The sequence below is a fragment of the Misgurnus anguillicaudatus genome, chromosome 22, assembly GCF_027580225.2.
Source record: "Misgurnus anguillicaudatus chromosome 22, ASM2758022v2, whole genome shotgun sequence".
In the NCBI taxonomy this organism is placed as follows: domain Eukaryota; kingdom Metazoa; phylum Chordata; class Actinopteri; order Cypriniformes; family Cobitidae; genus Misgurnus; species Misgurnus anguillicaudatus.
Window position 1 is genome coordinate 47448450 of NC_073358.2, and position 24135 is coordinate 47472584.

A 24135-nucleotide genomic window follows, 5' to 3' on the forward strand; every position below is an offset into this window, starting at 1 on the left:
AGGTGGATTTGGATTTTGGTGAAAATGTGGATTTGGATTTTGGTGTAAATGTGGATTCTGGTGTGAATAGAGATTGTAATGTGAAATTGGATTCTGGTGTGAAACTGGATTTTGGCGTGAAGCTGTGTTCTCCTTTAAACATGGATTCTGGTTTAAAGGTGGGTTTAATTTTGATGTTAATGTGGATTTTGGTGTAAATGTGGATTCTGCTTTGAATGCAGATTCTAATGTAAAGTTGGATTCTGATGAGAATTTGGATTCTGGTTTAAATATGGTTTTGGATTTTGGTGTAAATGTGGATTGTAATGTGACGTTGGATTCTGGTGAGAATTTGGATTTTGGTGTGAGGCTGGATTCTCCTTTAAACATGGATTCTGGTTTAAAGGTGGATTTGGATTTTGGTGTATATGTGGATTTTAGTGTAAATGTGGATTCTGGTGTGAATGTAGATTGTAATATAAAGTTGGAATCTGGTGAGAATTTGGATTCTGGTTTGAATATAGATTGTAATGTGAAGTTGGATTCTGATGTGGAACTGGATTCTTGCATGAAGCTGGATTCTGCTTCAAACATAGATTCTGGTTTGAAGGTGGATTTGGTTTCTTATTCTTGTCTTTCTATGCAAGTGTTGATGTTGTTGTCAATCATCATCCATGTTGCTGTATGTCTGTTGTTCTCCGGGCTGTCTTGCTGTCTAACATGGAATCCCTACAAGAGAAATTCCCTTTTTCAATTTTACACCTTTATCAACCGTGCCGCTTTCCTGTCATAATGCACACTTGTATCTTTAAGGTTGTATCATAATGGATTTTGTCCTCACATTTCACTTCTGTCAAGATTATTCTTCTCATCCGTTCTGCTTCAGATGTCTCACACGCGCCAACATTGTGTTCTTTGTGCCAATTCACTGGTGTGTTGGCTCGGAGATAATGATCATGTACATTGCAAGTGTCGCTTAGCCTGAGAGAGAGAGAGAGAGAGATAGAATGAGAGAGAGAGACACCCCTGTGGGACCGATTTATCTCTTCTGAAGACAGTAGAATCGATTGAGAAGAAGAACCCACTTGCCTTACAGGGGACAGCGAGTGTAATGGGCTAGGATTGAAATTCAAATATGTATTCAAAAACCGCAAGAATAATGTGCCTGACGTGGTGCCCAAGCCATCGGTCTGTGAACTGTGTCATCGCAAAGAAAAGCTGCGAACTGTAATGGCCCTCAAATTGATTCTCATATGAGTCAGTGCTGATAGATTATTGTATAAAGCTATTTGCAGTCATCCTTTGAATAGAGAAACCAATAGGAGAATCCCGAGCTTTCATGAATCAAAGCTCATTTACTGTAGGTCTTTGCCTGATAGTGCTGGCCATGTCTGAAGTCATCGAGTATGTAATATATTTCCTTTTCCTGTCTCACAGTGGGCAGAATAACTACAAATCTGTGCAGCCATCAGTGTTATCTTTTTGGTCTTTAAATTAAATTGCCAATGTCATTCAGCCTTTCTAGGAACTTTTCTTGGGTATTGGTCTTGGGAAAAGTGTATTGTGAATTACTTTGCTTTAGAATGAATCTCATATTTAATTGAACAAGATTTTATGTTTTATTTTATCACAGCCACAAGCCCAAGGAGTTTCCCCCACTAAGACTTTGCAGAATGGAAGTCCATCTAAGTGTCCGAGATTCATGAAGGTGAAAAATGTGGAAACCGGAGCCGTGTACAATGACACACTACATAACAACTCCAGCAAGGTGAGCAGATGATGAAATACAGTCCTAGGTCTGCAGCAATAGAATAGTACCATACTTTTCTGTCATTTAAATAATTTTCAGATCATTTCTGTATTATAAAATATTAAAAAAGAAACTCTCAGTAAGTGCTCAGTTTTTATGCTGCTTAGATACGTGTTAGTATTACTGCAATTATGAGATGATAATTCAAACACCGTACACCTGTTCACGTCTCGGATTTGTTTCTATGGCAATGCCCATATTGGCAATAAGTGGCTTGGTTTGTAGTGACTGCAAAAGAATATAACAATATTGAATTGGAATTATACGGTTGTAAGAGAATCTATCAATATGTTTAGATATTTTGGCGATCAGCGCTTTAGTTGTCCTTGCAAACATACTGTATATAAGATAGCATGACTTTAAAGGGACACCCCGCTTTTTTTAAATATGCTAATTTTTCAGCTCCCCTAGAGTTAAACATTTGATTGTTACCGTTTTGGAATCCAATCAGCTGATCTCCGGGTCTGGCGGTACCACTTTTGGCATAGCTTAGCATAATCCATTGAATCTGATTAGACCATTAGCATTGCGCTCAAAAATTAACCGAAGAGTTTCAATATTTTAATAATCAAGGACTTGGCTGCTGAAACATGGCTGCAGGAGGTGCAATGATATTACACAGTACCTGAAAATAATCCAGTGCTATTGAAAGTTACCAACGGGACTATTTTCGTGTGCTGCGTAATATTGCGCCTGCTGCAGCCATGTTACGGCAGCAAAGTCCTTGATTATTACGCCAGAATGAGAGTATAGTTCCTAGCCATATCGGCCTAGAAAAGCGCAACTTTTAATTTTCCATCAGTCTTAGTACACGATGTAACTACAGAAGAGTAAAATTTTAAATAGGAAAAATATCGAAGCTATTTGGTTATTTTTGAGCGCGATGCTAATGGTCTAATCAGATTCAATGGATTATGCTAAGCTATGCTAAAAGTGGTACCGCCATACCCGAAGATCAGCTGAATGGATTCCAAAACGGTAAGAAACAAATGTTTAACTTTAGGGGAGCTGGAAAATGAGCATATTTTCAAAAAAAGTGGAACAATATGCAAGAATTCTGCATATTAAAAAAATATCCAAATACTACTATGAGAGGAGTGTAACTGTGTAACTTTTAGGAGGATCTCTTGACAGGAATGCAATATTATATACATAACTATGTTTTCAGTGATGTATAAAGATCTTACATAATTAACTGTTATGTTTTAGAATGAGCCGTTTTTATTCAAAGCGCGTTTCGTCACTACGAAGACATGTGTGTCCTGTGGCGCGGCTACTGTAGCTTCTCTATGCGTTTCGAAAGGGAGGGGTGAGCTGTGTACTGAGCTGTTGATTGCAATTCACAATCTCACCGCTACATGCTGCTAAAATCCATACACAGCACCTTTAATAATTCGCCAAAGAGTCGAAAACCCCTAATTACGGTAATTCCAACATGATGTAAATGCAGAACTAGACCTGACTGTTGTTTATATGCATTTGCTTGGAATTTAGCTGCTCTTGCAGCATCCATATGTCATACAAACTGAGGTTTAAAATTAGCCCTTGCCTCCCACTGTAGACACAAATCTGTATGGTTACAGAGCTCTCGGCGTTCTCTCTTATTCAGATTCATGCTGGTAAGAGAGAGTTCTCTGCACTTTCACAAGTGCCTGCCTTTGCATGCTAATTGATAGTAATTACGATGCTGGTCTGATTTATAATATATCACATTCTCAAGGATTTTTGGGTTGCATCTCCAACTCTGCTGAATGTGACAGCTGCAGGACTGCATACACTCCGGCTGAATGTGAAAAAATAAATTATTAAATATCGAGTGCTGACAACCGTCAAGATAAGGGTGTTACTTCAATTTCTTTAAAGGGGTCATACTATGAAAATCTGACTTTTTTCATGTTTAAGTGCTATAATTGGGTCCTCGGTGCTTCTATCAACCTAGAAAATGTGAATAAGATCAAACCCAGTAACTTCTGGTAAACCATTCTCTGCAAGCATTTGAAAAAATAGGTCATTAAAATGTGGCTCCCCTTGTGATGTCAGAAGGGGATAATACCGCGCTCTTAATCTGCACTATCCAACCACGCCACTGCCATTTAGTGCAGAGATCAACTCATTTGCATGTTAATGGACACCCAAAAGGGCACATTTTTGCACACACTTACAAAGTGACAATTTTAACATGCTATAATAAATGATCTGTATGATATTTTGAGCTAAAACTTCACATATGTACTCTGGGGACACCAAAGATTTATTTGACATCTTAAAGTCTTCTGAAGTGTCCCGAAACTTTCATGTGCTCACGCAAAACCTTCATGTGGAGAAATTTTTTTTAAAGTTTAGTTTCGCGTGCTCACGTGAAGCTATCATGCGCGCACGTGAAAGCGAAAGTTTCACGTGCGCACGCCATAGTTTTACGTGCGTGCACGATAGTTTCACGTGAGCACGCAAAACTAAACTTTACAAAAAAATTCTGCACATGAAAGTTTCGCGTGAGCACATGAAAGTTTCGCGTGAGCACATGAAAGTTTTGCGTGAGCACATGAAAGTTTCGCGTGAGCACATGAAACTAAACTTTTGATTTTTTTAACTACAATGTCACCTTAGGGGCTCGGTAAAAAAGGGAAGAGCCCAGCCATTGGGTTAAATTAACCTCCCCCCAAAAATTATATTTGACCCATGGATTAAAACAACCCAGGATTTTGGGTTGAAACAACCCAGAATACAATAAATTGCAACCCAAGGGTCTAGGCTCGTCCCTTTTTGACCAAATGTTGGGTTGAAAATAACCTAGCATTTTTAGAGTGTAGTTAACGTGAGGTAACAATGAAGTTTACAGCATTTATTAATCTTGGTTAATGTAAACTTTATCATTTATTAATACATTTTCAAAATCAAAGGTTGTAACTGTTAACATTAGTTAATAGTGATGGGTCATTCGTGAATGAGCCGACTCTAAGAGCCGATTCGTTGAAGCGAACGAAAGAACCAACTCCCGTCAGCGAGAAAGCCTATTCTTCAGATACAGGCAGGGGCGGGACCTATTTGTATCTGGCACATGATGCATCCAATCAAATGGGAAGACTAGGATTATACCATTATGTGAAAGAATGTAGAAGGTATGTGAGGCCAGGTACACAGAGCGATAGAGAGAATTAATTAAAGTTTTATTATAATGTTATATGAAATTAACTGTGTATTTTTTCTAATGAAAAAAATCATAAAAATAAGGCTTTTATAAAAACAATTGATACAAAAATTGCATACCAGCACTAAATTGGGCTATCCCAGTGATACTAAAGCTGCGTCCTAAACCGTCTGCTAAATAGTGCTTTTCGCCTACTATATAGTATGGAAGTAGGCGGTTTCGGACGCAGCGTAAATGAAGAACCGGAGCCGTACGAGCCGGCTCTTCTAAGGGAGCCGAGCCGAAAGAGCCGACTCTATGGAAAGAGCCGGACTGCCCATCACTATTAGTTAATGCGCAATTTCCCCTGGTTATCATCATAAGATGCACAGCTTTTAAATTAAATTAACCCAGACAATGTTTATATTTAACCCAACAGTGGGTTAACTGTTAAATCACAAGGCAATGGGTCAGGTTTGTCCCTTGTTGACCCAACACGGGGTTGAAAATAATCCAGCATGGTCATTACTGTACACAAAAATCCAGTCTTTATTTAAACGAGCCGACTTGTTGTTTTCTCCCAGATTTAGTCCCTCCATCTCAACCCAGTAAACATACTGTATTAACAACTACATAAAGTGACAGTTCATTTCAAATCTAATCATATTACTCTGACCATATGAGTCTTTTCCTCGAGGCGATGGGCCATTTCCGCCTGTCCCTTTGCTTCTTTCACCAGCTTTGATGAAGCTGCCACTTCTCAACCCAGTGGATGTTTTAACGGCTGTATACATTTCATTAGTTTACAGTTGCATGATCATCGCAAACAAACACACGAGGATGAGCACTGAAGCTCGCTGTGTGATATGATGCCTTGCCTTCTGAGCGGAGAATGGGATTAGAATATGTTAACAATCACTCAGTGCCCAGTTGCGCAATCTCCGAAGCCTGTTTCACACATCTTCACACATCTTCTATCTGCGACTTTATCGTATGCACGCATGTTTTTAAGTCGTAATATATTCGTGTTGCAAAGCAAACACGTCTGCGCAACGGCAGTGCAGGTGGACTTGGAGCTGTTAAAGTCATGTTATAGTCACGCAAGAAAATTTTATTAATTTATTTGTGTCCATGGCATGAAATTCAGCTTTTTTTTGGACAAATTCGGACATTTTCGTGCCACTCGCACAAATGTTTATAAATACTTTTTTTATGTCGGTTGCATTTTATGTATTGTTTTCTCATTAGTTTTTCCTATTTTCGTCCCGTGGCACGACTTTCTTTTTTGTGTCATTTTATGTATTGTTATTTTCTTACCATTGTCGCTTGGGGTTGGTACATTTTTAGACATCCTAACCCAAACCCCAACTCTAACCTCATCTCCAGGCAGGGCCGGCATCAAGGGGGGGTATTCGCGGTCCATGCCCCCCCAAACAGGTTGTTGTGCCCCCCTACGCAGTTTTTGATTAATTTAATATATATCAAGAATAATTAAAATAAGTTAAACATTGAATGTTTCATGACATTTAATGTAATAAAATGAGAAAAATATAGTTGATATAGGTTTTCTTTAATAAAAATAGACCAGTTTCTCTGATTGGGTTGTATTGCCGGGTCTCATGCATCATTAGGCTTTAGCATATTTGTGACTTGATACTAGCAACGTGTTTTTTCGCGGCATTTTATGGATCGTGTAAAATATGGATATTAGAACATTTAGAACGAACCAGCACCGCCTGCTTCATCTGACTTCATGCAAACACTGAGGGGCGGTTTCCCGGACAGGGATTAGACTAGTCCTAGACTTAAACACTTTTAAGAGCTCTCCAAACGGAAAACAACTTGCACTTACATATCTTAAAATATATCAGTGCCCTTTGTTTTACCTCAAAATGCACACAGGCAATGTTTTAGTAAGGCATGTTGGTTAAAACTAGTTATATTTCCTAATTAAACTAAGGTCTAGTCCTGGATTAAGCTAATCCTAGTCCGGGAAACCGCCCCTGATTGGCTCAAACTCGGAGATTAGAGGTCGAGGTGGAATTTTCAAATCTACAGGACACTGTTTTAATGAAGTTTAATGTTCGTACACGCCGACTTCAGCTTTTTTAAAGGTAAGTAAGCGTTGTTTTAATATACGTAAGCTTAAAAGTGAAGTGTGGCTATAGCCCGTTAACAGCATTGCGACGTGGTTATGGTAAAGCGGCTTTCATAACGGCTTTTACTTAGGACGCGATGTGCGATGGGCTGCGCTATGAAACCCATTCATTTCAATGGCTTGCCTTGTGCTGCGCGAGGGCTGTTTGTTGTTGCGTCGAGCAAAGCGCGAGCGCAGCGACAGTCTGTAACGAGTCTGTAATGAGCTGACAGTCTGTAATAGTTGTATAAGTGTGTGCTTGCACTGTATTTGTTGTTTTAAAGCCTTGTTTTTGCAAGTTATTGTTGCTAATTGCGTGCCCCCCAAATCCAACCCCAAGCGACAATGGTTTAAAAATAGGAAAAATTAGAAAACAATACATAAAATTACACAAAAAAGAAAGTCGTGCCACGGACACGAAAAACTATTTATAGAAGTGACATGAAAAAGACATTTGTGCCCAAGGCACGAAAAAAGATGAATTTCGTGCCATGGACACCAACAAATGAATCGAATTTTTTGTGACTATAACACAACTTACCGTGAGATCATGTTGTCACAGAAAGACGAATGAAGTTTTTTTTTTATTTTAACGTTTCCTCGGGTAAACAGACCTTAAAGCTCAAATTATAAATCATTTTTATTAGCTTACCATTGTAAATTAGGGGAAGGTAATGAGACCATTTTTTTCTACATATTCAATAACTAATATTTGTTCATTTTTAACTTAATTTTTTTGCGATTGCCGCATTAATGGCAATTAAAAGGTTATTAGTAAGTACTTGAAATGTATTATTTTCACAAATATCACTTTAAACATTTCATCAACAAACAAAAACAAAAAAAATACACTTTTAAAAATCCACTTTTTTGGACAAGACATGGTTAACAGTTCCAAAATCACTAAAGATGCAACTAGAAACATTGCAAATGATCAAAGTCAGAATTAAAATCTGCAGCACACATTAGGGGGCGCTGTGATGCATGTTGCAGCCACATTCGGGTTGTATTCAGGTCCAAGTACTCACAAGGGACCCAAGTATTGTAATCCACGGACATTTACATTTATCTTCTGTGCACTTAAAGGACTTTGACGTGTCGTTTAATGGAATCTTCCACCAAACCGGCATTTCTGAATGACTTGAGGCTGGGATTAAGCAGATTTGAAGCGAAAGTATTTGATGAATGTGTAATACATGCCAAGAGCATTCGGTTATTGTCATTATCTTTTTGGCGTTTAATAACTTTTGCATTTGAGCTCTTCAATAGTTTACTTTTTTATTGTAAGTTGCTCTTGTTTACAGGTGCCGATCTGCACCGAGCGTGTTTGTATAGGGTCTATTATGGTGCCAAATCAGCAGAGCCGCAAGCCAGATGAAGTCCGAACGAAAGAGGACCTGCTTCCGCTCGCTACAGATTTCATTGACCAGTACTACACATCAATCAAAAGGCAGGCGCACGATTTAATCTTAACCTCCTGTGCTGATTGAGCTACAATTCATTTTGCTAATCTAAAATAAATGTCTTTCTCCTCTTTATGAGCAGATGTGGCTCCAAGGCCCACGTTGACCGATTGGAGGAGGTCAAAAAAGAGATCGAAATTTCAGGAACGTATCAGTTGAAGGACAACGAGCTGATCTATGGTGCCAAACACGCATGGAGAAATGCAGCTCGCTGTGTGGGACGCATCCAGTGGTCCAAACTACAGGTGCTTATATACAGTAGTTCCCCTACAGCAGTGGTTCCCAAACTGGGGGTGCCAGTGGGCCCCAGTTTTATGACATTTTATATACATCACTTTATAATAAATTCTGTGTAATCAAACCTCGGAAAAAATTAGCTAGACTACCTTGTATCATTTAACACGTTTAGTTTAATTCAGATTTTAAGTTTGAGATTTTTTTTGAGGGGGGGGGGCAAAGGGATGCACACTCCAAAAAAATTTGGGAACCACTACAGCATAATGTGATTTAGACAAATTATATGGGTTCCTGAATGCTTTGGGTGGTTGGACAGCATTTGTATCAAACCATAATAACCTGATGTTCTTGGTGTTAATGTGATTTTTCAGTGCACTTAAATGTATTAAAAAAAGTTGTATTCATATTCTTTAATCAAATTTTTTGGCTGACATATTTTAACCCTTTAATTTGTCAGCCCAATACGTCTGTTATATAGTTCAGTGATGTACTGATAGCTCAATAACAATTTCCTTTAGTGTCAAACTAAAAGATTTTAATTCCAGAAGTTGTGTTGCTACAAAAACAATATTAGTACCAGGGCTTTGAACCAGATTTTTCCCAATTGGTTTGTTCTGAACAGAAACAGTATTTTAACTCATTCACCGGCCTGCCTTTTTTAGAAAAGTTGCCCACCTGCATTTTTGTGATTTTAACAAAATTTTCACAAAATTCCTTGCAGAAAAATTATTTTCTATAAATATATAAACATACAAATTATATCAAAAAAGAACACACCCTCTGCTTTCAAACAAACAATAAACAAACAAACAAACAAACAAAAAGGGGAAAAAACGTTTCATTATATATTTACTTTTTCTACTTAATTTAACCACTGAAATATGGATATTTCTCATAAAAAATACAACATTTTGAGCAAAAAGCTTAAAAAATTGCGTTTTTGTAAAGGAATTCATGTTAGAGATCAGACTCGGAATGACTTTCAAACATAAAGGCAGTTAAAATAAATCATTAAATCTTTTTAACTTCCGTTTTTGATAAATTCGGTATTACACTTTCACTTTGAAATTCGTCCAGAAAGGCATATTTATTAGTTAAATATTAACTCATAAATGACGAGATAACTCGTCAATGGCGGTGAATGAGTTAAAGTTTCCGGTTCAACCCTAAAATAAAGTTCCCGCACCGGTTAATAACGTTCCATGTCAGCTGTGGGACATGCAAATATGTAGGCTGAATATTAGGACATTAAACTTAAATTATTAGTCTATATAATTTTCCTCTCTATCTTTATCAAACATAAAAAAATTAAACATTACATTAAAAAAGGCTATGTAAGCGGCATAACTTTAATTCTGACATACCTACATTTTTTTCAGCATTATAGAGGAATTATGAAATGGACAATTTCTGCCATGTCGTTTATTGGGAAACAACTTTAACAAATAATACTGTGGTATTTCGAGATCATTTTGTTTGTATGTGTCCTGTCAAGAACAGACAGATTGTTCGCTTGCTTTTTGAAACGCGTCTTTCCGTGTATGCACTTTTGAGTGCACTTAAACAGGCGCACATACACAGATGGAGGACGAATTCCAAATGGTGCTTTGGGAAGAAGATGCAGAATAAACGCTCCACATAAAGTGAAAATTACGTTGTTTTTCAGTGCTTTATTCACCAAATGTATTTTAATGGACTACAGTATGAGACACAGTAGCGCAGTAGCTCATTCTCAAGTTTATACATCCAGAGTTGTGATCTTTTAAGGGCATAGGGATAATCACGTTCGATTGGAGTTGGACCAGACACATTCAACCGCATATGCGTCTGTGCGTACAAAAAAATTGCTCACTTTAGTGCCTTTTTGCTGTTAAATTGTTTAAAATCACTTAAGTGTTAACATTTGCAAGCCTTTGAATCTTGTGCAAATGATCAACTTTCACCATATTTAAATTTGCGTATTAATCCGCGAATCGCAAGCGAGCCGAACCGTGGGTCGTGATATGTACGGATCACAGATCAACTGCGATCCGTTACACCACTAATTAGTTTAAAAAAAACAACATCTTGAGATACTTGGTAGCCTAAAATATTTATGATTGAGCATTAGAGACTTGGGCTTGAGTAGACTACTTGCTGGTGGCAAGCTTCTCATTTCTCAGATGAGTCAACGAAGTCATATTGCACAGAAATCTTGTCAAAGAACGAAAAAAATAACAGTATTTACAGGTTACCATTATTTTAAATAAATGATTCTCTTCCAGAACATATATTTTTGGGAAGTTTCTGGTTTCGTTTCTGTTCCTTGCAAAACATCAAAAGTTTCTGGTTTTCGTTCAGTGAACCGGTTCAAAGCCTAGATTAGTACCATAAAAATCTTAAAGACACAGCTTTTCTTCATCAAACATCTCTTACATCTATTGAAATCTAGTGTGATTAAATATAAATGCAGTGATGATGATTTGAAGAGCGTGCCCTAAAAATGACATTTCTCTGTTGAGGTTTTCGACGCCCGAGACTGCACGACCGCTCACGGGATGTTTAATTACATCTGCAACCACATCAAATACGCCACCAACAAAGGAAACCTCAGGTTAGTGTGGCCACCTTTCACCGGCTCCTGCCTTGTTTTTCCCTGCTTCTCGTTTTCTCTTTCACTGTCAAGCTGTGTGTTTCTGTGCACTTTGTGTCACCTTGTTCCCCAGCCCTCAGTGCTACACCTGCCACGGCAGAGCCGAGCAATGGCATCGCTACCACCGTGCAAAGCTAATCATATCCGACACTTATTCTCTGTTCTGTTTAATTAATGTCAGTCGAACAGAAAGATTTGAGCCTGAGAGAGAGAGAGAGGTGAAGAAAAACGTAAGAAAAACGAAAACGGTTTTATACAATTCAAACGCTCTGAACTCAAAAGCCTCCACATTTGCTTGTTTAGGAACTGCCATAAGAAACGTTAGAGGTCTCCTACACTTTTTCTGCATGTCGACAAATCATTTCTTTGCTTGCGAGGGCTCGCCTGTGACCCAAATTTCATCCAGAGCTGTAGTTTAAGACTGACGGGACTGACACTTTGCTCTTAGCACACTTTTGAAGTCGGAAAACAAGTAAAGGAGCGTAAGCACTTTTTGAATGCTGACATGTCACTGTGATGTATTTTTAGCACTGAGTTATTACTTTGTTTGTGAGATAGATGTAGTAGTTTTATTAAAAACAAAAAACACTATAAAAAGTAATTAAACTTGAACTGCATAATGAATTGAAACAGCTTTAGCTATTAAGCGTAATTTCTTTTAGATGATTCTTTTTTAAAAAGCATTTCCTATTAAAACAGTAAGGGGGACCATTCTTTCTTTTTAAATCCCGTCAGCCTGTCATTTGGGTAATTCTCACGAAATCCAGATTTAGGTGTCCAGCATCAGAATTTTTAAAAACCCATTGAAGCCAATTTTTTTGTTTTGAACATATAAGATTAAGGTCTGAACTTACTATAACCATTATTTTTAGAGGATTTAAAAAATATTTCCTATAGAATTATATACATTTTTTTAGATTTCGAGTCAAGTCAGGTCATCATTACCGCAACATGATATTACATTAAATATATGTATTTACAAACTCATGTTTTGGTAATGAGAACTAAAAAGTTGTCTTGGTAGTATGACAAACAAAATTTTAATTTTAATCTGGAGAGAAAAAATAAGAACTGCTTACCTAGTAGCCATCTTGAGTGTCACTGTCAATTATGTCCCTTCCAACATTTTTTTTAAAATGTTAGTTCCTTGAGGGCTTAAACAATTATTGAATATTGTTGCGGAGGATGAGAAAATTGGTCTTGGAGACATTTATATTCCTTATTATTGTCTCTACATTTACCAATGATCACCAAATACCACATGTTTCTTTACTGTAAATGTTTATAGTATAACATGCACTGAAGCTTTTTATTTTTTTGATTTTTAATTATAAATTTTCCATGTCAAAGAACCCAAATCCAGTCATGAACACGTTGCGGTAATGAAAATTTTACCCTTAAATGTGGAAAAAACAACAAAATTGGTTTGTATGATGTCATTTGAAATCATGTGCAAAATAGTACATGAAGAGATGTTTGTAACTGTATGCTTCTTATTTTGATAGCATTTTTGTTTTTATCAAAATGTTTCATGACACATCATAAGTCTAATTTTGCGAGAATCACCCATTTACATTACTGCTTATTTTGTTCATTTTTTTTGTTCAAGTTTTATGACTACAAAAACGGGCTGACGATGTCAAAGCTAATAGACACAAGTAGGGATGTGCCCGAAGCCGAATACGTTATTCGGAAGGGCACGTATAATAGCTTCAAAACGAATAACAAATTCATCTGAATAACAGAGAAAATATTCGGCCAGACATAATCACGTGTTTACTGGAACAGCTCTAAATTATAAACCCCTTAAAGCACGAATAATATGTGTGTGAAGTGAATGAGTGCAATCTATAAAATTACATTTTCGGCGCAACCCTTATTTAGAAACACTGTTTTGGAATTAGTTTAAAATCTTAAAAACGCTGCTAATATCAAACTTCTTTTAGCCCAACTGTAAAAAATGACCCTTTTCGTTTTTCCGTTTCATTTAATTAGACCAGAAAACCTTGATGAAATGCTGCACTCTGATAATAAAATATTTGTTAATAACTCCGTATCTCCGTGTGACTCCGGTAGATGATCTTTTAATTACTTCTAGTCTAAGCAAGCTTTATTGTCAATCTAGGTGAATATAAAATAAATAAGTAAATAGATGAAAATATGAAAATGTAACATTTTAAAAGCAAAATTTAAACTGAAGATTACTATGACATGAATTGCAATTACCATAAAAATAAAGTAAGCAAATAACAACTGAAACATTTGAATTAAATCTTTCTAATTACATTATTGTTTAAAATCATGTTGCTGGTTTTGAACTAAGTCAAAACTGATTTTTAATAGAGCATAATGTTATTTGAAAATTTAAACGAATATCTGATTATTTATTTATTTATATGAAGATTAATAAGAACGTTTTTTTTTTTAAACAATTCATTATATTCACGCAAACGCTATATGAACATAGATAAAAATGAGCTCAGCAAGTTTGTTGTATGCTTATTATGCTTTCGTAAATTTTTATCAAAACAGATGTTTTTGAACTATTCTGCGCACTTGCGTGTCTCTGCGTTGCATTTCGGATCTGCCAGTAAGCGCGAGTTTGTCGATCTTTATCTCCCTTAAACATCTCCTTTTAAACATCAAGCAAGTCCTGCATTTTATTTTCAAATTCCTGCATGTTTTTAAACCGAAACCAAGATGTCACTCATGTCAGACATGGATATACAAGTAGTATTAGGTTATATTTCACTCTTTTAGAAAACTTACAAATAACGATCATTTTAGATGTTTAATTACTATATTTGAATCGCTAGATGAGCGATTAATGTAGGCTACTTATTTTTTCTGAAAACATCGCACTCATTTAGAAAGAATGGGTCTGGCACTGTGCTGACAGGCACAATAAACATTTAAAGGTGATGTAGCCTACAGTTTTGTCAACGTGCTTTCAAGTTTGTTATTTTAATGCTACAATACAATGATGCATAGCACATAGGCACAAGCTGTATGAGCAGGCGCGGAGATTGATAGCTGGCCCGCCCAATCAGAAATGTAAAAAAATACTACTGTGTATAGTTAGACATGTATACTACTTTATGTGGTGTATTTTATCTATTGCATGTTATGTTAAAAACAGTAAAATTATAAGTAAGCCTGATAACTACTTAAAAACTATTAAAGCAGTTGAATGTTGCGTTATAATGAGAAAAATATTCCCGAGCAGCTTTCAGCCATGATCACTTTGAGACAAGCAAGTGGGAAACGTATTTTGAATAACAACACGTTATAAATATGTGCTGCGCGCTTTCCTCTCAATAACATAAACACACAACAAATATGACAGCGGGGTAAAAAATAGAAAGAAAACATCTGATCACAGTGATGTTGTTTGATATAGCGATATAGCAGCACTATAAGTCACGCCACGGAGACTGGGTAGCTTATTGCTACACTTTTTACAATATAGCCTATTGCTTTCAAGCAACAAATAGCCTATCATAACAACCTATAAGCCTACTGTGTAATTGAGACATTAATTTAAGAAATGCATTAAAAGCAGAAAGACGTGTAGGCTGCGGAAATATAGTGGGTTCACTTCAATCCACACCACAGACGTTCTTGGTTTGCTTCTTATTTATTAAATCGAAGCAATTGTTTGATCAAACATTGATTAATATTAAGATACAATTTATACAAAACGAAATTCACTTTAAAGAAAGACTTTCTACTACACAAACCTCGCAAAATCGCTTGCCCGACGTCCATTACGGGCTATGGCGAATTCCTGTCAGGCTACAAAAATGTATCTGCGCCTTGGCCGTCGGGCGGAGGAAAAAATATTGTAATGTGTTTGCATTCTCTCAGATTTAATTAGGTAATTATGTTGTATGTAATTCGGCGTCATATTGTTAGCCATTAGTATCCTCACTAACAAGTGAAACTGTCAGGAAATGAAGTGAAAGCATTAAATCCATTATTCCTTTCGTTCACGTCTGATATGCGCGCTCCTCGGCTCCGCTCTTCACGAGTAGGCTTGCTCTTGTGCTCATCAAAAAGTATATTAAATGTTTCTTTATTGGTCATTTCGTTTAACCTCAGAGTCTAACATTATTCTAGCAATTCCCTTTTTCTTTTTTTATTTAGTAAGTTAACTTAAATATGTGAGAACGAAAATATATTTTTAGTGATTTGCATGAAGAGAATATGATGTTAGAAGCTTCATTTTAAGCATTTAGTAGCCGTATTTATTTAAAAACTTTAATAGGCTATTTAAAAAAGTATAAGTTTTTTTTGGGGTTCATTTATACTTCCTGTCACTGTGTGCAGGTTTTTTTTTGTAGGCTATGACCAAAAAGGCTTAATAAATGTCACGTTGCATTACAATTTAAAGTATCAATAATGTCAAAAATGTGACGTGCAATTCGGGTGTGTGTGTATGCTGTTTAAATTAGTGTTCTGAAGTTTTGACGAATTTTATAGACTTGTTATAGTTTCTTATTCAAAAGTGACACCCATAGATTCAGGCCCACCCGGACTTAATCCATGCCCACCCATATGTCACGTTCTGCATCCGCCACTGTGTATGAGGCTTTAAAAATGAGTTGTTTGCTTTCCATGAGTATTACTAACAAGAATCAAGTTATTCGTCTTTTTGATAAAAAATTTGTATTCTTATTTTTAATAAATATTTACAGTTATTTAAGTTATAATTATAATAAAAAGCAGAAATGCATTTAAAATGCCATTTTAATGTAATATGACAAACTTCCGGGTTAAGACCCGCCCACTTCCGGTTCCATCCGAATACAAATACAGATACAAATAATTTTGAGACTGTTACAGATACAAATACAGATACAAATACTGACTCCGCTGCACACCCCTAGACACAAGTATTACCCCGTTTTGAAGATGCCCATTAGTTGCAGACCCCCCCCCCCCCCGCCAGCTGGTCTGCAGGGAGCCTAGCTTCAACAGATATAGACTAAAAGTCCAGTTTTGAGTTCATCAGGTCATTAAACCGATCTGTGTTAGAGGATGAGATGTTAAAATCCACCAGAATGATCTCAACATGATCACTTTGATCTTTGACATGCAGATCGGCAATCACCATCTTCCCCCAGAGGACTGATGGGAAACGCGATTTCCGCGTGTGGAACAGTCAGCTGATTCGGTATGCCGGCTACAAGCAGCCTGATGGATCCATACTCGGAGATCCGGCCTCAGTAGAACTAACAGAGGTGAGATCAGAGAGAAACACTGCAATAGACAACCTGGTTTTAGCTGGTGTAGCAGGCTGGTTTTAGAGGGATATGGGCCACTTTTTTGCTGGTCTTAGCTGGTGATGCTGGGAGACCAGCTGCCCAACAGCTAGAACCTGCTGACCTGCGGGCCAGGCTTTAAGACCAGCTTGACCAACTTAACCAACTATGCCAGGTTGGGGGGACCAGCTTTAACCAGCTACTTCCATCTTAAACCAGCTAAGACCAGCCAACCAGCTTAGCCAAGCTGGCCAAACCTCCAGCCTGGTCAAGCTGGTTTAGACCAAAACCCCTCTAAAACCAGCCTGCTACACCAGCTTAACTAGCTAAAATCGGGCTGGGAGACCAGCTAAAACTAGCCAACCAGCTTATTCTGGTTTTAGTTGGTCTTTTTTAGCAGGGATCATAAGGACATAAAGTTGATTTTATGCATTAAATATTAAAATAAAAAAGGCTGGATCTCTAAAAAACATCTTTTGGAGTAATCTAGTATTTCTTGAATAAAAAACATAAAGTTGCTAATTGTGGTTAAGTTTTTTTTAGGGGATAGCAGGGCAGTGGCATTGGGGTAACGTTTTCCTACAGTATGTCACATGACCAAAACTCTCAGATCTCAGTGTGCAGTTTATAATTTTCACTTAGGTTTATCGTTCTAAACATGTTTGGTTTTAACTTTGATTTTTGGTTTGTAGATCTGTATTCAGCAAGGATGGAAAGCTCCAAAAGGTCGCTTTGACGTTCTGCCGCTTCTTCTCCAAGCCAACGGACACGATCCCGAGCTCTTTGAGATTCCAGATGATCTTGTGCTTGAGGTTCCCATCGAACATCCAAAGTAAGAAGAACCAGATATTACCGGCTGTCTGAGATGTCTTAGGGGTTTAGGGTTTAGAGTTGCTGATTAACACACGTCCTCACCTACTTCATCTACCTAGAAAATGATAACAGCAAGTCGGATTCATGCCAGAGGGAAATGGTAGATCAGAGAGGCTGAACTGATCAGGTTTCTGGAGCATAGCAACGGCGATATCACGCTGGGAGCCCTGATTTCCAATTTGAATTAAAACTGTCCTTTTCCTTCAACCCTGCTTCCATTTGCTCATTTAATGCTGCCAGGTTGGCGTCTTAAATTAATATTGGTCAATACATAGAAAGATCAGTGACATGACTTTAACTCATTCCCCACTAGCCTTTTTTTAAAAGTTGCCCGCCAGCACTTTTTTTGTGATTTTCACACAAGATGCCTTCTAGGAAAATTTTTATCTATAAATATATAAACATACAAATATATCAAATGAAAGATCAGACCCTCTGCTTTTAAACAAACAAACAAAATGGAAAAAAAATCATTTGTTCTCTTTTTATAACAAATATGGGTAGGTTTCTTAAAAAATACCAGATTTTGAGCAAAATAATTGCACTTTTGTAATGGACTTTTTTTAGAGATCAGATTCACGACGATGATCAAAACATACACAGAGTTTATAATGTTGTTGAATTAGTTGATGCTTTAGTTTTTTTATGAATTGGGTAAGAGCGACACAAAGTGGATAATAGCAGAATTATAGATTACCGTAAAAATCGTCAGGGAAGCGTCATTTGTTTTTCTTAATTGACAAGATAACTCCTCAATGGTGGGGAAAGAGTTAAAGCAACACTATGTAGTTTCCATGTAAAAATGACTTACAGCTGCCCCATGTGGTTGAAAAGCGCAGCAGTGCCTGGTATCAGACACTCTTCTGCAGGCAGGGGGAGGGGCGGGGCTGTGTTTCCTACCCTCCACCGCCACTTTCAGAGTGTGCTTGTAGCAGCTAGGAGGCTGCTCAGGTTGCAGCAATAGTACAATTTGTCCAGTTGTTCTATCACTGAAATAATTTTAGAGACATTATTTAAAAGCAAAAAAATACATAGTGTTGCTTTAAGTATCACTCAGGGTTCCCACGGGTCCTTGAAATCCTTGAAAGTTTGTGAATTTGGGGGAAAAAATCAAGGCCCTGGGAAGTTTTTCAAAATATACATACATAGATACATCATTGAAAGTGCTGGAATGTATTGTATGCAAGAAGTTTTCTGGAAAAAAAATCCATATTATTGTTTCGGGTTGCGTATGTACCTGTTGTTCCCTGAGAAGGGAACGATGCGCTTCGTCTCCCTTGCTATACTTCCTGCATCCCTGTCTTTGGCAATATTTCAGATATACTTCCTGGCACCCGCGTCACCCTGTCTTTGTCGTTAAGCCTCACCATTGGTTGAATTTGATATACACATTCAGATGCACGTACCCCTGGCAGTGTCCCCAAAGTGTCACCGCAGTGATGCGGCGCGAGTTGTCTTGAAAGGGAACTGTAACAATGTATACTAAAAGATCACACAATGTAACCTTGCTCTCGCTTGAAATGTGTCCCCGCAAAGGTAATGGACCTGGAAAGTCCTTGAAAGGTCCTTGAATTTGAAGCTAACTAAGGTGTGGGAACCCTGACGACTGAATGTGTTTCCAGATGTTCAAATGTCGAACAAATGTGGTAACCAAGTCTGGTTACTTTTGCATTATAATTTATTTTGCGATTCATCCAACATCATGAATTCTGGTCCCTTTATGTGTGGAATCCTATTATGCGTTTTTAAGTCTTGCTTATGTTTTTGGAGTGCACTGCAATAGGTGTTCATGCTTTTCTCGTTTTTCAAATAAACATAATTTTGATATATTTGAACTTTATTCTACCCCGCTGTTTCCATTTTCATAAAACGGGCTATTAAGTTTCTTGTTCTGTAAAGTCCCCCCTTCAGAAATATGCAATGGGCCCTTACATTACGGGTAGTTGCATCTGCTTAGACTAACTCTGTTTATTCAAATCTAATAGATTGTGACATCACGATGTAAGGGAGAAGAGAGCTATAGTCCTTTATTAGCTGCTTGTTATAGCCTTAACCATAGATATGTATAAAGGCTACAGCGGAGTCTCTAACGTCGTCACCTGGCGGCCATCTTACCTCAGACAGCTCGCTCACTCGTAGCATTGAGTTTAATGGTGCAGGTACTTTTAAATGACCATAACTTGCTCAATTTTTTACAGATTTTCAAACGGTTTGTTTTTTTACAAACGTTATTAACGTGGCTATAATTCTGGACGATTTAACATGTTTCATGAATTTTTTATTTATTTTTAGTATAAGTATGCAGTGTCATAGGTACATCTTTGACGTTTATAACAAACCAAACCGTTCGAAAATTGGTAAAAAAAATTAAGCAAGGTCATTTAAAAGTACCTGCATCATTAAAACTCAATGCTACGAGTGAGAGAGCGCCCTGTGGTAAGATGGCCGCCAAAATGCGGACGTTCCACTCAACTGGCCAGCAGCGCGGGCGAGACATCTAGCCTTTATACATATCTATGGCCTTAACTTTGAGGTTTATAACCAAGCAGATCTTTGTCTACACAGCAACATTACGCACTAACTAAAGTTGGAAAAGTGGAATCGCATAATAGGACCTCTTTAAACACTATCATTATAGCGAGCACACCAGAGCAAATTTGCTGAAAGTTGTCAACGTTTTTAACCCCAAGACTCTTAATGTGTGCTATTATGCCTACAGTATTATTGTGTTGTTGATTCGAAACACTCAAGGAACCAAAAAGCCAAGCAAGCATCTTAATGGACGACATTTAGCATTTACGTATTCATTAGCGAAGAAATGTTTGTATAATGCTGCAGTAATTACACGCAAACTCAGCTACATTAAGCCACATAATTGTGCGAATGTTACTGCGTTGATCAGCTCTTTCACAGGAACACAGCTTCTGTGTTAACAACAGGCGCCGGGGATGTTAGCCCTTCAGCACGACACCTGAGGAGCCTGCAGGTGCAGGTTTACAGATAATGATCATTTTGGCATACCTAACTGTGTGCGCTTTTACTGAGAAATTATAATAAAAGCTGTAAACAGAAATCTAATCCAAGCTTAATGTGGTACATCTACATATGCCAAGAAATCATCATGAAGAACTTTTCATTAATATCCTTAATAACCATGAGACAAATACATCAATCTTCTTTTCAGATAACAGACAAAAGTATGTTTAAAAAAACAACAACTCATCAGCCTCAACTCACTTTGTGGTCAACTTCATAACGCCATTATTTCCTTAAAGGAATAGTCTACTCATTTTCAATATTAAAATATGTTATTACCTTAACTAAGAATTGTTGATACATCCCTCTATCATCTGTGTGCGTGCACGTAAGCGCTGGAGCGCGCTGCGACGCTTCGATAGCATTTAGCTTAGCCCCATTCATTCAATGGTACCAATCTGAGATAAAGTTAGAAGTGACCAAACACATCAACGTTTTTCCTATTTAAGACGAGTAGTTATACGAGCAAGTTTGGTGGTACAAAATAAAACGTAGCTCTTTTCTAAGCGGATTTAAAAGAGGAGCTACATTTTATGTCGTAATAGCACTTTTGGGAGTACTTCGAATCGGCGCAGTAACACCCTCCCTCTCCCATTATGAGAGGGAGAAGGGGAGCGGACTTTTCAGGCGAGTCGAAGTACTCCCAAAAGTGCTATTACGCCATATAATATAGTTACTCTTTTAAATCCGCTTAGAAAAGCGCTACGTTTTATTTTGTACCACCAAACTTGCTCGTATAACTACTCGTCTTAAATAGGAAAAACATTGATGTGTTTGGTCACTTCTAACTTTATCTCAGATTGGTACCATTGAATGAATGGGGCTAAGCTAAATGCTATCGAAGCGTCGCAGCGCGCTCCAGCGCTTACGTGCACGCACACAGATGATAGAGGGATGTATCAACAATTCTTAGTTAAGGTAATAACATATTTTAATATTGAAAATGAGTAGACTATTCCTTTAAAGCTCCAATCCGAAACTTTGCCTCTCTATCGCCATCTCTGTTTGAAACATAAAATTTCAGGTTACGTTACATACTTATCCTTATGCTTGTTTACATTGTGACGTTTCCCACAATATCCAACCTGACAGGTCAACATATAAATCATTATTATAAGCTTTGCAGTGTGAATCGTGGTAATATTCGAGTATTCGGGGTAATATTTTTAATTTCGTCTTACTCTGTCTGTGCAGGTTCGACTGGTTTAAGAAGCTGAATCTAAAGTGGTACGGTCTTCCAGCTGTGTCTAACATGCTGCTGGAGATCGGTGGGCTGGAGTTTACTGCCTGTCCCTTCAGTGGATGGTACATGGGCACTGAGATCGGCGTCAGGGACTTCTGCGACAGCTCACGTTACAACATACTGGAGGTAATGTACCAAAAATACACCACATACAATGCCTCGCTTGCATCCTTAGAGAATAAACCCATATAATAAACTTGCTTGGTAATGGACATTTTACCTTAACAAAAAATATTATATTATTGGAAATAAGCAATATCAGATTGTGGTTCATTATCTATTTTAATGGATAACATTAATTATATGATCTAATATGTAGTGATTATCACTTATTGAATGGCACCCTCATTCACACAGACAGCTTTAAATGTAAATGCACATTTCCTTTGTACCACAGTTTTAACTTTTAAAACACAGTAAGCCAATAACGGATGTCATGATGTACAGTGAGGAAAATAAGTATTTGAACACCCTGCTTTTTTGCAAGTTCTCCCACTTAGAAATCATGGAGGGGTCTGAAATTGTCATCGTAGGTGCATGTCCACTGTGAGAGACATAATCTAAACAAAAAAATCCAGAAATCACAATGTATGTTTTTTTTTACTATTTATTTGATAGTTCTATGATAACTATGATATAGCTGCAAATTAGTATTTGAACACCTGAGAAAGTCAGTGTTAATATTTGGTATAGTAGCCTCCACACAGATCTTCTCTAGATCAGTCAGGTTTCTGGCCTGTCGCTGAGAAACACGAGTTTGAGCTCCCTCCAAAGATTCTCTATTGGGTTTAGGTCTGGAGACTGGCTAGGCCACGCCAGAACCTTGATATGCTTCTTACAGAGCCACTTCTTGGTTATCCTGGCTGTGTGCTTCAGGTCATCGTCATTTTGGAAGACCCAGCCTCGACCCATCTTCAATGCTCAAACTGAGGGAAGGAGGTTGTTCCCCAAAATCTCGCAATACATGGCCCCGGTCATCCTCTCCTTAATACAGCGCAGTCGCCCTGTCCCATGTGCAGAAAAACACCCCCAAAGCATGATGCTACCACCCCCATGCTTCACAGTAGTGATGGTGTTCTTGGGATGGTACTCATCATTATTCTTCCTCTAAACACGTGTAGTGGAATTATGACCAAAAAGTTCTATTTTGGTCTCATCTGACCACATGACTTTCTCCCATGACTCCTCTGGATCATCCAAATGGTCATTGGCAACCTTAAGACGGGCCTGGACATGTGCTGGTTTAAGCAGGGGAACCTTCCGTGCCATGCATGATTTCAAACCATGACGTCTTAGTGTGTTACCAACAGTAACCTTGGAAACGGTGGTCCCAGCTCTTTTCAGGTCATTGACCAGCTTTTCCCGTGTAGTTCTGGGCTGATTTCTCACCTTTCTTCGGATCATTGAGACCCCATGAGGTGAGATCTTGCATGGAGCCCAAAGTCAGAGAGAGATCTACAGTCATGTTTAGCTTCTTCCATTTTCAAATGATTGCTCCAACAGTGGATCTTTTTTCACCAAGCTGCTTGGCAATTTCCCCGTAGCCCTTTCCAGCCTTGTGGAGGTGTACAATTATGTCTCTAGTGTCTTTGGACAGCTCTTTGGTCTTGGCCATGTTAGTAGTTGGATTCTTACTGATTGTATGGGGTGGACAGGTGTCTTTATGCAGCGACCTTAAACAGGTGCATCTAATTTAGGATAATAAATGGAGTGGAGGTGGACATTTTAAAGGTCTTTGAGGGTTAGAATTCTAGCTGATAGACAGGTGTTCAAATACTTATTTGCAGCTGTATCATACAAATAAATGATATTTTTTTAGATTATGTCTCTCACAGTGGACATGCGATGACAATTTCAGACCCCTCCATGATTCCTAAGTGGGAGAACTTGCAAAATACCTGGGTGTTCAAATACTTATGTTCCTCACTGTATATAATTATCTTTTTCAGACAAACAAAACCGGAGTTATTTTAGAAAATGTCCTGGCTGTTCCAAGCTTTATGATGGTAGCAAATGGTGCTTTTGATTTGAAGCCAAGAAAAATCCATCCATCCATCCTTCACAGAAGTAATCCACACGACTCTAGGGGGTTAAAAAAAGGCCTTCTGAGGACAATGGATGAGATTTTGAAAAAAATGTTTAAATAATGTCTCGTACGCTACGTCATACTTTGGAATACACTTTCTCATGACCATGTTTAGTTTGTAATGTTTTAATATTTTTCCTTTAAATATATGGATTTCTTCTGTAAAGGATTGACAGACTTTTTAGAGCTTTAAATCAAAAGCACCATTCGCAACAATCATAAGCTTAGAACAGCCAGGACATTTTTTT

General features: G+C 37.7%; 1 protein-coding gene across 2 annotated transcripts in view; it reads left to right on the top strand.

Annotated features, from left to right (window-relative positions):
• The window catches only part of nos1 (nitric oxide synthase 1 (neuronal)), a 93197-nt gene that overhangs the window by 32089 nt on the left and 36973 nt on the right, over positions 1 to 24135 (top strand). For both annotated transcript variants that reach the window (XM_055198433.2, XM_073861134.1), the window contains exons 6-12: positions 1613 to 1747; positions 8358 to 8503; positions 8599 to 8761; positions 11255 to 11346; positions 16487 to 16628; positions 17342 to 17481; positions 21753 to 21927. In XM_055198433.2, coding sequence (XP_055054408.1) covers positions 1613 to 1747; positions 8358 to 8503; positions 8599 to 8761; positions 11255 to 11346; positions 16487 to 16628; positions 17342 to 17481; positions 21753 to 21927 — 993 coding nt within the window. The remainder of the gene's footprint in view (positions 1 to 1612; positions 1748 to 8357; positions 8504 to 8598; positions 8762 to 11254; positions 11347 to 16486; positions 16629 to 17341; positions 17482 to 21752; positions 21928 to 24135) is intronic.